The sequence below is a fragment of the Lotus japonicus genome, chromosome 1 (genome assembly GCF_012489685.1).
Source record: "Lotus japonicus ecotype B-129 chromosome 1, LjGifu_v1.2".
Classification (NCBI taxonomy): domain Eukaryota; kingdom Viridiplantae; phylum Streptophyta; class Magnoliopsida; order Fabales; family Fabaceae; genus Lotus; species Lotus japonicus.
Genome location: NC_080041.1, coordinates 95,524,276 through 95,537,056, shown reverse-complemented (window position 1 = coordinate 95,537,056; position 12,781 = coordinate 95,524,276). Strand labels below are relative to the sequence as shown.

The 12,781-nt window shown below is 36.4% G+C and overlaps 2 protein-coding genes across 3 annotated transcripts; one reads left to right on the top strand and one right to left on the bottom strand.

The window, feature by feature from the left end:
* Nucleotides 1-696: 696 nt before the first annotated feature.
* Nucleotides 697-6,476, top strand: LOC130728059 (stress response protein NST1-like). Its single transcript, XM_057579390.1, has 4 exons — nucleotides 697-911; nucleotides 1,119-2,751; nucleotides 3,058-4,097; nucleotides 5,963-6,476. The coding sequence occupies exons 2-4, from the start codon at nucleotides 1,270-1,272 to the stop codon at nucleotides 6,069-6,071; spliced, it is 2,631 nt and encodes an 876-aa protein (XP_057435373.1). The 5' UTR covers nucleotides 697-911; nucleotides 1,119-1,269; the 3' UTR covers nucleotides 6,072-6,476.
* Nucleotides 6,477-7,937: 1,461 nt separating this feature from the next.
* Nucleotides 7,938-12,395, bottom strand: LOC130728060 (TATA-box-binding protein-like). Of its 2 annotated transcripts, none has more exons than XM_057579392.1 (10): nucleotides 12,128-12,395; nucleotides 11,742-11,865; nucleotides 10,806-10,893; nucleotides 10,403-10,474; nucleotides 10,214-10,264; nucleotides 10,002-10,046; nucleotides 9,760-9,852; nucleotides 9,028-9,129; nucleotides 8,863-8,936; nucleotides 7,938-8,303 (listed from the first exon to the last, which is right to left on the bottom strand). In XM_057579392.1, coding segments are annotated over exons 2-10 (603 nt in total). In that variant the 5' UTR covers nucleotides 11,819-11,865; nucleotides 12,128-12,395; the 3' UTR covers nucleotides 7,938-8,302. The 2 variants fall into 2 exon arrangements, with proteins under 2 accessions (XP_057435375.1, XP_057435374.1); XM_057579391.1 differs by having other exon boundaries at nucleotides 7,938-8,175; nucleotides 12,128-12,393.
* Between the last annotated feature and the right edge of the window lie 386 nt (nucleotides 12,396-12,781).

Here is a 12,781-nt window from a genome sequence, read left to right as displayed (position 1 = left end):
TAAAAATAGTAATGATGAGTGCGAAAATAGGAAATATTTATTTGTTTTACAAAATTTTTAAAAATTCCAAAATTAAAAAAATAGTAATGCTGAAAATTGAAAAAAAAAGAAAAAAGAAATCAAATGTATTTTTGAAAAATCGAAATTTTAAAAATTAATACTGTAAAATAAAAAATCTAATATTCATTTTTAATCTAAATAATTTTTATTATTAATTATTAGTATTTAATATATTAATAATTAAAACTCATGATAATTTTCGAAATTTTAAAAATAATATTTTGAAATAGACAATTAAGTGAATTAAATAGGATATGAGATAATCATGTTGAAACAAAAAATGTTGGATTTTTTTTGTTTTGGAGGGAAAATGAATTACTTATGAGGGGACATGCGGCATAGATCTTCTAGAAGAAAACCTTATTTTCATATATATATATATATATATAGATTTTTTTCCATTACTAGCTTTCCTCATGACTGGAGCACATAATGTATTTTCTTACATATTACGAGCTCAATTGTTTCCCATTTTGAGCTTCAATTCAGTGGACTCTCACTCTTCACGTGACATCGCACTCTACATATAAAGACCCTGTTCGGTTCACCGTCAGTCACCGGTCCAATCTATCTATCTATCTATCTATCTATCCGGTTCACTGACATAGCTTATTCCGATTTTTAATTTTTTTTCCTTTTTGCTTCTTCATTCATCATAGTACTATTTCTCTCTCTTCTTATCTTGTTTCTCTCTCTTCTTCATACATACTTTTACCTCTCTTCTCGCGCAAGAACCACCACGGAGGCTCCGACCCGAATCCGACGAAACGACTCTACTCCAGCTCCGTACACCTTCATGCGCATTTCCCCTACCATTCTCGCAGATTTTGCTCCTTCTCGTTTCCAAATCTGTGAGTCCTCGATTTCCTCTTCCGATTCATACCTCAATCGCCATTGTTCAAGCTCCCAATCGTTCTCTCTTGTTTTTCTATCGACCTAGCTCTTGGTTCAATTTCGAATTCTATTTTTGCACTATCTGCTGCAATAGGGTGATTTCATTTCCATTTTCAATTTTTTTGGTATAATTTCTTATTATTTTTGTTGTTTTGTTGTTTTAGGTTTGAGATTTTAGGGTTCTGAGGTTTCTGTGTTGGATGTTGATTTGGAAGAAGGGGGAAGGTAAATAGGGTTAGGGTTTTCTTGATTATTTGCTGGGCGGAAAAGGGATATATATTGACAAAAAAGGAAGTGGGTTAGGGTTAGAGGATAATGTGTATACTGTGTGTGATTCAGAAGCTGTCACGCCGGGTTGCGACAGTGCTGCCTTGGTTGGTTATTCCTTTAATTGGTCTCTGGGCGCTTTCTCAGCTTCTTCCGCCGGCTTTTCGGTTTGAGATTACTTCGCCTCGTTTGGCATGTGTCATTGTGTTGTTGGTTACTCTCTTTTGGTATGAGGTTTTGATGCCCCAGCTGTCGGCCTGGCGGGCAAAGAGGAGTGCTAGGCTTAGGGAGAGGAAGAGGTCTGAGGCTATAGAGTTGCAGAAGCTGAGGAAGACAGCCACAAGGAGGTGTCGGAACTGCTTGAATCCTTATAGGGATCAGAACCCTGGTGGGGGTCGGTTCATGTGTTCGTATTGTGGCCATGTTTCAAAGAGACCGGCTTTAGACTTGCCTGTGCCGCCAGGATTGGGGATTTCCAATTCTGGAATAGTTAAGGACTTGGTTGGAAAAAGTGGAAAGATTTTAAATAGCAAGGTTTGGTCTGAAAATGGGTGGATGTGCAGTCAGGACTGGTTGGAGAACGGCAATTGGGTTGGTGGGTCTATTCCAGGTAATTCTAGCAGCTGGAGGACGAATGAGAATGGTGGTGTTTATGGAGATGAGCATTGTTTGACGGAGAGGTCATATTCTGGAACTTTGTTTTTTGTTTGCAAGCTTTTTACATCCTTTTTATTGAGCATTAGATGGCTTTGGAGGAAGATTTTTAGAGTTAGTTCAAGGGAAGAATGTTCATCTGATGCTGAACATAGGGCACTCTTAGCAAAACAGGGTGAGAATGGAGCAAGCCTCAATGAAAGTAGAGTGGAAAAAGCACGAAGGAAAGCTGAGGAGAAAAGACAGGCTAGGCTAGAGAAGGAAAATTTGGAGGAGGAAGAGAGAAAACAGAGGGAGGAGGTTGCAAGGTTAGTGGAGGAGCGTAGGAAACTGAGGGATGAGAAATTGGAAGCTGAAAAAGATCGCTGTAGATCATCAAATCCCAGTAAGGAGAAAAATAGTCGGAAGGAAGCTGAGAAAAAGCGTCAGGAAAAAAGAAGAGAGAAAGATAAAGGGTCTAGTAAGAGCAACTCTGATGTAGAAGAATTGGAAAGAAAAGCTGGAAAGGAAAGTGAACGGAAACGGGACTTGGACAAAAAGAGTGAAATGGATCGTAGAGAGCATCAGAAACATGGGTTAGAGAGTGCTAAGGGACAGAGTACAGACCATGCACATAGTAAAAATGTCATTGCAAACAACCGTGGAAGTACTGGAACAAGGTACCTTGATCGCATGCGGGGTACTATTTTATCCTCTTCCAAAGCATTTGGCTTTGGAAGGGGTACTAATGTATCTGCCACTGTGGCAAAGGACAACAAGTTAAGCAGTTCTGTAGATCATTTTCATACTGCTGCCAGCAGGAGAGATATTTGTCCTCCTGAACGTCCAACTGCAAAATCCAACTTGAATGCTGATGATAGGAATATTAATAACTCTGTAAGTTGCCTTGCTTTCTATCTCCTTTTCTTTGTCTTTTTATAATACTATTTTGGCAGGTTTTGTTGGAAGTTTTTTTGGTGTTGGAATATTAATTAATTTTGTTAATGTGGATTTTACACTTTACCTTTATAACTAACTTCCGATTTGTTTGTCATATTCTAAACTTTCACTCAAAGATTGATGAACAAAATTATATGCTGCTCTAGTTATTATTAATTGCTTGTTTCATAAGATTATTTTAGGTGGTGACATTAAAAATATATATAAGGGAAACAATGTTACTATGATGATTGTTCCCTGCAGGTACTCCCAGAACCACAGCCATGGAGAGCACCTATAATGTCATGGCAGCAATTATTCACTCGATCTCCAACTGTACCTCAATCCTCAAATTCAAACGTAATATGTAGACCAAATTCCAAAGTTCAAGTTGAAACCAAAAGCCCTCAGTCATCAGGCCAGTCACCAGTTACACAATCATTTAATAATCCAATTCACTTCGGTCTTCCATCACCGTTCAAAATTTCCACTCATCCAAATGGATCAACCAGTACTAGTCTTGGTTTCTCTCCTGCAATTGAGCCATTATTCTCTCCTGCTGGAAGTACTTCACTTGATCTTAGACATGATGAGCAAGAACTTTTTGAAGACCCCTGTTATGATCCTGATCCAGTATCATTGCTAGGGCCTGTTTCAGAGTCACTTGATAATTTTCAGTTGGACTTGGGCAGTGGCTTTGGGACAGACATGGAAGTATCAAAGCCTCACTCTTTAAAAAACATATCTGCTGGTTCGGATGTCAACAGGCTATCTCCAATTGAGTCCCCATTGTCCCGAGAGAAGCATAACTGTTCTAATTGGTTTTCAAGTACCCCCAAGGGCCAAGACATGCATTCTTCTTTTATGGATGATGCAGCTGCAAGTGAGAAAGGAACATGGCAGATGTGGAGTACTTCACCGCTTGGTCAGGAAGGTTTAGGCTTGGTTGGGGGCCCAGGAAGCTGGCTATCCTCACAAATGAACATACCAACCAAGGACGATTTTGTGCTTCCGTCATCTCAAAACACTATGGCTTCTTTTTTTAACAAAGATGATAACATAATTTCCAGCAACCATTCTTCTCAAAATGTTTTTGTCCCTAATGTTCATAGTGGCAGTAACTTCAGCCCTGTTACTGTCTCAAGTAGTTATGATCCTTGGTTACAGAGTGCTTTATTCCCGCCATTGTCAACCGGCTTTACAGCTCAGGAGGCGGCTACTCAGAATGAAATTATATATGGAAGTCCCAGTGCATCTGTTAGTAGCCATGTGCTTGAGGGTTCTCCGGCTAACAGTTGGTCCAAGTGAGTAATAACTAATGGCTTTTCCCCCTTCTATTGCATAGTTAATTTTAAATCCCTACTATATATGGATCTGTATTGCTGATCAATTTAGTTGTATGAAACTTGTTTAGCAAAAAGATGAGAAAAAAATTCCTGCATTTATTTTACCAAAAATGAAGTGTAAAACTCTAGAGATTGATTGGTCATATGATCGTAGGTGGGAATGTTCTGTATTTTTCTATTTCTAATGAAACACATCATGCTACAAAGGTGAATAACAAATGATGGAACTATGATACAAAAGCACTTGGTTTTTATCTATAAAAATGACTTACATTATTTTTACCCTAGATGCTATATAGGTGATGATCTAAGTATTTGTGACTGTTTTTGTATCTATAAGTGAGATAACTAGACTGTTTTGGAATAAGCTTGAAACCAGTGTTACAAATATCCGCTATTGCGCCGCCATGGCGGTTTCTTATGGCGGTTTTTTGGCTTTCCGCCATGGCCAATATCCCGCCATACTCCGCCATTATTTGTCATGTATGGCGGGATTTTGGCTTTCTGCCATGACCCGTCATCCGCAATTAACAACACTGCTTGAAACTGTGACTCAAGTCAATCAAAATATGATTTTAAGAGACTGAAAGCTAGAGAGCGTATCTTAGGGCAATCAAATTTGAATTCCTTCGTACACAAATAAGCTTTGTAAAGAAAAATTAGCTGCACTTAAAATGAGGATGAACTGCTTTCAACGGTTGTTGGTAATAGTTTGACTGTTTGGTTAATTGCATACACTAAAAGGAAGAGAGGTGTATACTTTAAAACTGTATATGCTGTCATCACCAGCCTGTGTTTTCTGAGAAGAATCAAGAAAAGCATAGGAATAGAAGGTAAATTCACGTAAATGCCCACACTGTGGGCTAATAGAATTACTTCTTTTTAAAGATTTCCCAAATTTTGGCTTTTCTGTTGTCGATACAAATGGAATGTATTTTAACTAATTGATTGAAATTTAGTCCTGTGCTGCAGGACATCTTTGGATGCATGATACATAACAAAATTAATTGTTGGATTTGGCAAGTATACCTTTTTTGTTCTGTTTTGTCGAATAGTAATGGATTTAGTGCAAGTTATAAGTCAATGTGGATTCATCTGTATGCTATTGTGCTGATTTATTCATTAAACGATGATATTAATGGGCGTGTGTTGGTATGGGACAAAAAAAATACTTTTTTCATGCACAATTGCAAGGTCTTTTTCTCATCTGTTCTACTGTTTGATTAAGTCATAAAGTTGTATGTTAATTCCTAGTTATAATCTCATCTGTTCTACTGTTTGATTAAGTCATGAAGTTGTATGTTAAGTCCTATTTATAATCATTTTGATTATCCTTTGTAGATGTAGGGTATAGATATATTGGCTGCAAATAGAAGTCAAAGTGAGATCAAATATCTTGTTCTACCAAGTCTAGAATAGTGGCACAGTCTACATTTCTTGCAAAATTGTGACCCTTTGAACTGCATGCTGATGTTGTTTTGTTGGATGTGTTCTTTCTACTTGGCATGTGTTTGTATTTCTGTCGGCGCACGTTATAAGGCAGTTTGAATGTACTTTTGACCAATTTATGCCTCGTGTCATTGGAGTAAATGTGCTTTTGGCTGCTTGAACGTAAATACAAACACACACTTGATCTTTAACATATGATTGTCTGGGTTTTTGTGACCCTTTTGACTGCTTCTGGCTTGATGCGTGTAGTGTGACATTGTCTTGGTTTGCTTGCTCATCTTGATTCTGTAACCGGTGGTTCTCCACTAACATGAATTTTCATTGTTAACAATAATAACTGAAGTCATTTTAACTGGTTTTTGTTTTCTCTGCAGAAAGGAATGGCCTATACATGGTTCTGCGGAAAGTGTAGGGAAGCCATCATCTGTTTCAAAGACCCATGATGGTCTACATCCAACCTCAGATGTACAGTCAATTTGGTAATTTGATTAAAACAGGATGATAGTGACAGGGTATGAGGGACTTGATAAACACAACTTTTCTGGAGGCTTATGTAGCCTTTCTTTTGGGGGGAAGAGTTTAGAATACTGAACGCATTGTATCTTCCTTTATGAGTTGGGAGATTAGTGTTTACATGACGTTAGCATTGGTAGGAAATACATGATGTTGGTCTTGGATGCATTCTGAGCAAGGTAACAAGAGAGGTAGATGCCCCCTTTTTGACGTGAATTTGCCCTTAGGAGAATTGTGCTTCATGTTTCCTCGTGCCATGATCTTCAAGTATGCAGCAATGGAAAGTCTTAATTAGAAATTAACTAACATGACCCGCTGCAATTGAAATATAGTCGTGTTTTTTATGTGTCTCGAGCTGCATTTTTCTTAACACAATGTGCAGGAAGTTGGGTGTGATCTCTAGCATAGTTTTATAACTTAACTATAATGGATACCTTACTCGATTAAATCTCAACCGTGTAGAGTTGTCATAACAAAAGGCTAACGAAAGGCTTGTGATCGCATTTATGGACACAAGATACTAAAGCCTTTGAACTGAAGCTGATTGAAATTATTTGGCTAAAAAGCACTTTTGGCCCCTGATGAAAAAAGAGCACATTGAAGAGTCAAACTCAAGATCTGTAAGGAGCAAAACATGCATTTAACCAGTTCAGTTACATACATAATTGATATATACATTAAGCAAATTTAATTTATATCATTTCCTATCATCATCAACTTCATATACTCCTCTTTATCTCTCCAATCCACTCAGGAACCTCTCCTGAGAAAGTCTGACTGACGGAGGCTAGACGGTGCACTGTTTGAAAACATGAGGTGTAGAAACGTCGATAAAAATAAAGTAGGGGCAGAATTTGCACAACTTGAAACATTAGGGGCAAAAAATGCTTTTTAGCCAAATTATTTTTAAAACCAAAGTTGATTGACTTTTTTTTTTTTTTGAAATGACCAAAGCAGATTGATGTTAAATGAACTATTATTGCAAATCCTGGTTCAATCTACATTCAAGAGTACAAAGTCAAAATCGTGTTGTATGATGAGAGGGTAGTAAAAAAATTTGATATACTTTTCGATCACATACCCACCAACTTTTTCTTCTCATATATCTATTTTTTACTACATTATTTATCTATCTCATTTCCTTCTTCAGCTCCTCATATGAGTGGGTGGAATAAGTGTGAACTCATCATTTTTCCAGTAAAAAATAAAAAATTTCCTACATGCAGTTTATAGTAAATTTCGCGAGGCACATTAAATCACATTGCTTCAATACCGTGAATAGCTAATGTTGCCATTCTCACTGAGTTACAAGTGATACAATTATAGGGAAAGTTTATTTCTAGTTTGTAAATTGGATTGAATATACATACAACAGTTTAATGAGTTAATAAAGTCATAGTAAATGTTTTGCCTGATTTGACAGTTATATTCTTGGTATAGTAAGGCTTGGAGGTCTTCCTAATGCTACCTACATGCTACGTGTATGTTTGGAGCTTCTTGGAATTGATTTTAGATCCAAAATTGAGGTGATACATTAAATCACTTCAATTTATAGTAAATTTCGCGAGGCACATTAAATCACATTGCTTCAAGTGATAAGTGAGTGGGTGGAATAAGTTTGAACTTCAAGTGATACATTAAATCACTTTTACTCAACATACATTTTGGAGCTTCTTGGAATTGATTTTAGATCCAAAATAGATTTCCTACAACTAATCCAAACACAATACATCGTTGAATAAGATGATATAGGGCCAACGCGATTCTACAGATCTATGCAACACAGGCTCAAAGTTCAATTCATTATTCAAAACATTCAGTAGTCAGAGCGGGAAATGTATTGAAACTCCGGGTGAATCTTTCTTTTCTTTGAAAACATCAAACTGAATCCACAATTTGTTCAATTTACACATGAATATCCTTTTTTTTTTTTTTTCAAAAACACCAAACAAAAATGGCTTAGTTTATCTCATCCCAAAGAACTCCTGTCATTATATTCACAGCTTAATCAAGCGGAGCCCATGATCTATGTTCTTCTCGGCCTGAAAATGGTCTTCCTGCTCTTGATAGTAATCTGCCATTTAATAGCAAATATTCCAAGACATCAGAACACATGATATGTTTCAGACACATCCACAGCGGTCACCCTGGGTCCAGAATACATGAAGAAAATGCTCGCAAACAACAAAACTCAGTTTATTTCTGCAGACACAACACATGTAATGAAAGAAACTACACAAAATCTAACATGAAATATTTCATCTTTCAATTAGTAAATCCAGGCCAACATCTGAAGAATATGTTTGGTTTTCACGTTATTCGCCCATATAAGCACTTTTAATCTTCTCTACCGTGTTTCTTAATCATCAGAACATGTTTGGCTGAAGTTCTTAAAAGCACTTCAGGCAAATAAAATCATGTTGAGGCCAAAGCAAAAAGATCAAGCTTTTGAGTTAATATGAAAGTAATTTCAGCTTCATTGACATATCTGTTACTTTCGTATAAAAATCACTTTTATGGTAAACATATCCAAACATAAATTGAATCACTTGTAACCCACTTTTACCATGATCAAATTTATCAGAATCAATTCTATCCAAAATAACTTCTCCCAATGCTAAACCAAATATGCACTTAATCTGTCAGTGTCAGATAATGGAAAAAAGCACGGAAGAAATGATTAGGACAACCCTAATCCAGTGATTAGGACATGTATATCTATATCAATCAAAAGGTAGTGGAAATAGAGCCACGTCCATACCATTGTTGGTTTTTCCTGAACTCAGTAAGCACAGGATATATGTTTTCAAAGGCTGTGTAAGTCTCATCCCTCACCTAAAGAAATGGAAATCATAACATCATTAATCCAATGAGCCAAGAAACTGGTAAAACATAAAATCATGTGGGAGTATCTCAAGAATAATACCTTGGCTCCTGTCAGAACAATTTTTCCAGAGACAAATATAAGCAAGACTATCTTCGGTTGCTTCATTCGATAGATCAGTCCTGGAAACAGCTCTGGTTCATACTAATACCACCAGGAACAACCATGTTCAACATATATTCGTTCCCCTAACTTATATAGTGTGTAAAAAAGAAACTACGAAACCAACTGCACATGCACGGACACAACACAAAATGGCCCTTTCCATCATTTTACCACACAAGCATCATGACCGAAAATACTCCTCCACTATGTTCTCCAGTTTCAGTTTCAAAAATCTTAACCTTTTAAAACATAAGTATCTGTAATGTGTGTTTGAAATGGATATCTTAAGGTCAAAGCAACTTCTAAATGATAAAAATTGAAACAAAACCGGATTTTGAATATTTCGCTTTCACAGAAGTCAGGATTGGTTTTGCATTGGTGTTAGTCAAATTATTATCTTCTGTGGTTCAAAACAGTGGTACTATATTTTTTTCTGTAATTCAAAAACAACCATGCGAATTATGCAATGTGACGCCAATAATTTATTTTTAATAAAGCTCAAACAACCCAATAAGTTTTTTTTTAAAGATGACTTATCAATTCATGGACAACATCCTTTAGAATAAACCATGTTCCAGAGGACCAGAAAGTAAAACAGTTCTAATTAGTAGGATAAGATGTTATGAAGTCCAGTTTTCCATTAAATTCACCATGAAATTTCATACTTACACTTGAGAAAGCACCATGGGAATATGCAAGACCCTCAAGCCGTATGGGGAACTTGACATCACAAGAGCCAACTATATTTTGAATCTTAAAATCCTACAGCAAAATATAAACGAAATAAATCAATGATCAAGCACTATGTTTGTAGTAAGAAATCTGAAGAAGGGCTAAAACAAATTGATTAATTGAATGAAACAACTTTGTTGAAGAACTGGAGATAAAAAGAATGCGCACAGTAGTCGTACCTTAAATTTGGCTGGGAAGCCAAGCTTTTGGATAATTCTAGCATACTGAAGAGGCAGCAAATAAATTAGAAATTAATATATATTTTCAAGAAACGTGGATAAAACATGCTAACATTAATGGCAAAGCTCTCCAGTTTAAAGAACCTCAACCTGGGAAACTTCAATAATATACAGGGTGAATGAGCTTAAAATGAAAAGAACATTAGGTATACCTTTCTTGCTGCCAATCTAGACTGTTCCTCACTCTTAGCTCCAGTACAGACCTAACCATGCCAATTAAATTTAACAAAGCATAAGAGTACAAAATAGAAATCCATTACAAGCAATGCGCCAAATCTATCCCAATTCATGTGATTCCAACTAAACTGGACAGAAGTATCAGAGGCAACAAAAGGAGATACCATCTTGCCAGACGCAAAAATAAGTGCAGTTGTTTTTGGTTCCCTGATCCTCATAATCACAGCAGCAAAACGCTGCAAAAATTCAGATTATAGACATCAGCACAACAGAAAAATGACCAACTAGCATAATGATGTACCAAGCATATATTCTGTTGTTAATTTCACATCATAGTGGAGAGAATAAGTGGATGACAACAGCAGTAAAACTGAGAGAAATTTTTATAAGGCAAACAAGCTTCTCTGGGACAGACGGAAACACTGATTTTTTAAAAGAAAGAAAACTCCACAACTAAGCAAAAATAAGTCAACCTTCATTGTTTTGCTATGGAAAAGACATGTTATACACCAGAACATCCATATAGGTGGAATTCAAACGTATTCATTATTAACAAGTAAAGCTTGCCTTTGGATTGTATTCTGCATTACGAGCTTGAAGTGCAATCGATTTAAGCTCCAGCTTACAGTCCAAATTGACAGTTGACACAATATTTCTGTCAGTGCAAATAATATAATCTTTAGATTCCAAAGCAAATATATAAGCGAATTATCCAGTCATAGTAACTGATACTACCTTAAAATTTCCATAACAAGCATACTAACCATATATTTTGAGTTTATCTTTGGAAGAAACAGAAATATACAGGGACATCAACCTAGAAAAGAACACACCCCATGCAATTCCATTTGGACTATAACCCCATACATTATGAGCATGCTCATCAAAAGCTCATCAAAACTCATTCAATAAGCTTTGAAGGCTGAAATTCTTGATTGGGTTAAGAATAGACCAATAAAAGGGCAGGTAAATCTTAAGCAGGATGGCTAAAAGGAATCATTGCCATTGGAATACAAATGAATGATAAATTGATCAAGCCAGAATCGTTGCCCAAATATCGGTAATTATCCTATCAGCTTCCCATAAACTACTAGCTGAATGTGGATAACAATATACCTCAACAGCAGGGAAGGATAAGAAATATAAATAAGGGGAGCAAAAATTTAGCACATGTTCAACAAAATCAACAACATGTTCAACAAAATCAACAAAGTTAATTGGATGAAGCAAATATATAAATTTTCAGGGTGCAAGTTATAGTGTAATTCCAGGTTATACTATCCTATGCAAGTTATAATCTTAATATCACTCATGATCGATCCCTTGGATTTGAATAAGCATATGCATATGCACAAACCACAACTCAAACTTTCATATTACTCATCTAAAGCAACCAAAACGAATAGCAGACAGCATAGTTATTCATCTCAAGTTTGCAATTACAATCCAACATTCAGGCACTGCTGTAACGAAGCATTAAAATCAAAGTCAATGGATACTCACTGAAGGGTAGGCACAATCCCAGAAGGGTGCTTCTGAAGATCCACAGGTTGGCTCCCTTCCAATCCTTGCTCAGCCATGGATGATCCAATTTAACCTTACTCTCTACTCTAGCCTTCAAACAAAGCTGCATATTCAACACTAATCAGTACCAAAAAGCCTTCACTTTCCCTCTCAACATATCAACACACGCAGAAAAAACAAATTTTGAAAACAACCCAGATCTCAATTTGTCATACAAACAAAGAAAACAAGATTAAAAGTCTAAAAAACCTTGGATTAAATTTTTTGAAATTGGGGGAAATCTGAGTATGAAGAATTAGATATCAACGTTACAAAAATTATATGATTTAATTAAATGATTAACAAGTTTGCTATGAATATCAGACCTTAATTTCTTTGTTTTCTGGGTAAATGATTGTGAGAACAAGCAAGATCTAGGTTTTTTCTTTTCTTTTTTGATTACTCTTCTTCTTCACAGATCTGAGAGATTGAAGAGTTGAATTGAAGTGAAAGAGCGGGAAGAAAGTGGTGTGAGAATTTGTATGTGAGGGTTTATAAAGGGAGAGATTTATTGGGGTTGTAAGAAGAGTTTCTGAAGAATCTGATCGCTTATGCAGACGAAAACAGAGGCTAGGGTTGTTTTGTCAACTATGCATTCTCTTTGTATTTATAGGCGTCTGTTTTGTCCCTGAGAATGGACATGTTGTTCACACGCGTTTAGGGGTAGGATGGTAATTTGGTAAATGGACAGCTGGCAATGGGCTCATGGCGAATCAAAACAAGCCCAACAGGTGGGAAAAATTGTTCTTATAATTGATATTAATATATTGGGTTAATCATCTAATAGGTCCCTGTCTTTGTCTTGCCGTCTGAAATTAGTCCCTCCCCGAAAAATTTGCAAATCTGGGTCCTCTTATTTGTAAAGTGTGTGGAGCAGGTCCTCGCCGGAGGCCGGAGCTCCGGCGAGTGATGAATTGACATGCTGACTGGATAAATGTGGCTGACGTGTCAAGGAAAAAAAATTAAAAAATTAAAAAAAT

Excerpts from the sequence above, each read along its gene's own strand:
- LOC130728059 (XM_057579390.1), top strand. The coding sequence starts at position 1,270 with ATGTGTATACTGTGTGTGATTCAGAAGCTGTCACGCCGGGTTGCGACA. Across the intron at positions 2,752-3,057 it reads ATAGGAATATTAATAACTCT|GTACTCCCAGAACCACAGCC; the intron begins GTAAGTTGCCTT and ends TGTTCCCTGCAG. Across the intron at positions 4,098-5,962 it reads CCGGCTAACAGTTGGTCCAA|AAAGGAATGGCCTATACATG; the intron begins GTGAGTAATAAC and ends TTTTCTCTGCAG.
- LOC130728060 (XM_057579392.1), bottom strand. The coding sequence starts at position 11,818 with ATGGCTGAGCAAGGATTGGAAGGGAGCCAACCTGTGGATCTTCAGAAG. Across the intron at positions 10,265-10,402 it reads TTTTTGCGTCTGGCAAGATG|GTCTGTACTGGAGCTAAGAG; the intron begins GTATCTCCTTTT and ends TGGCATGGTTAG. Across the intron at positions 9,853-10,001 it reads GCTTCCCAGCCAAATTTAAG|GATTTTAAGATTCAAAATAT; the intron begins GTACGACTACTG and ends ATTTTGCTGTAG.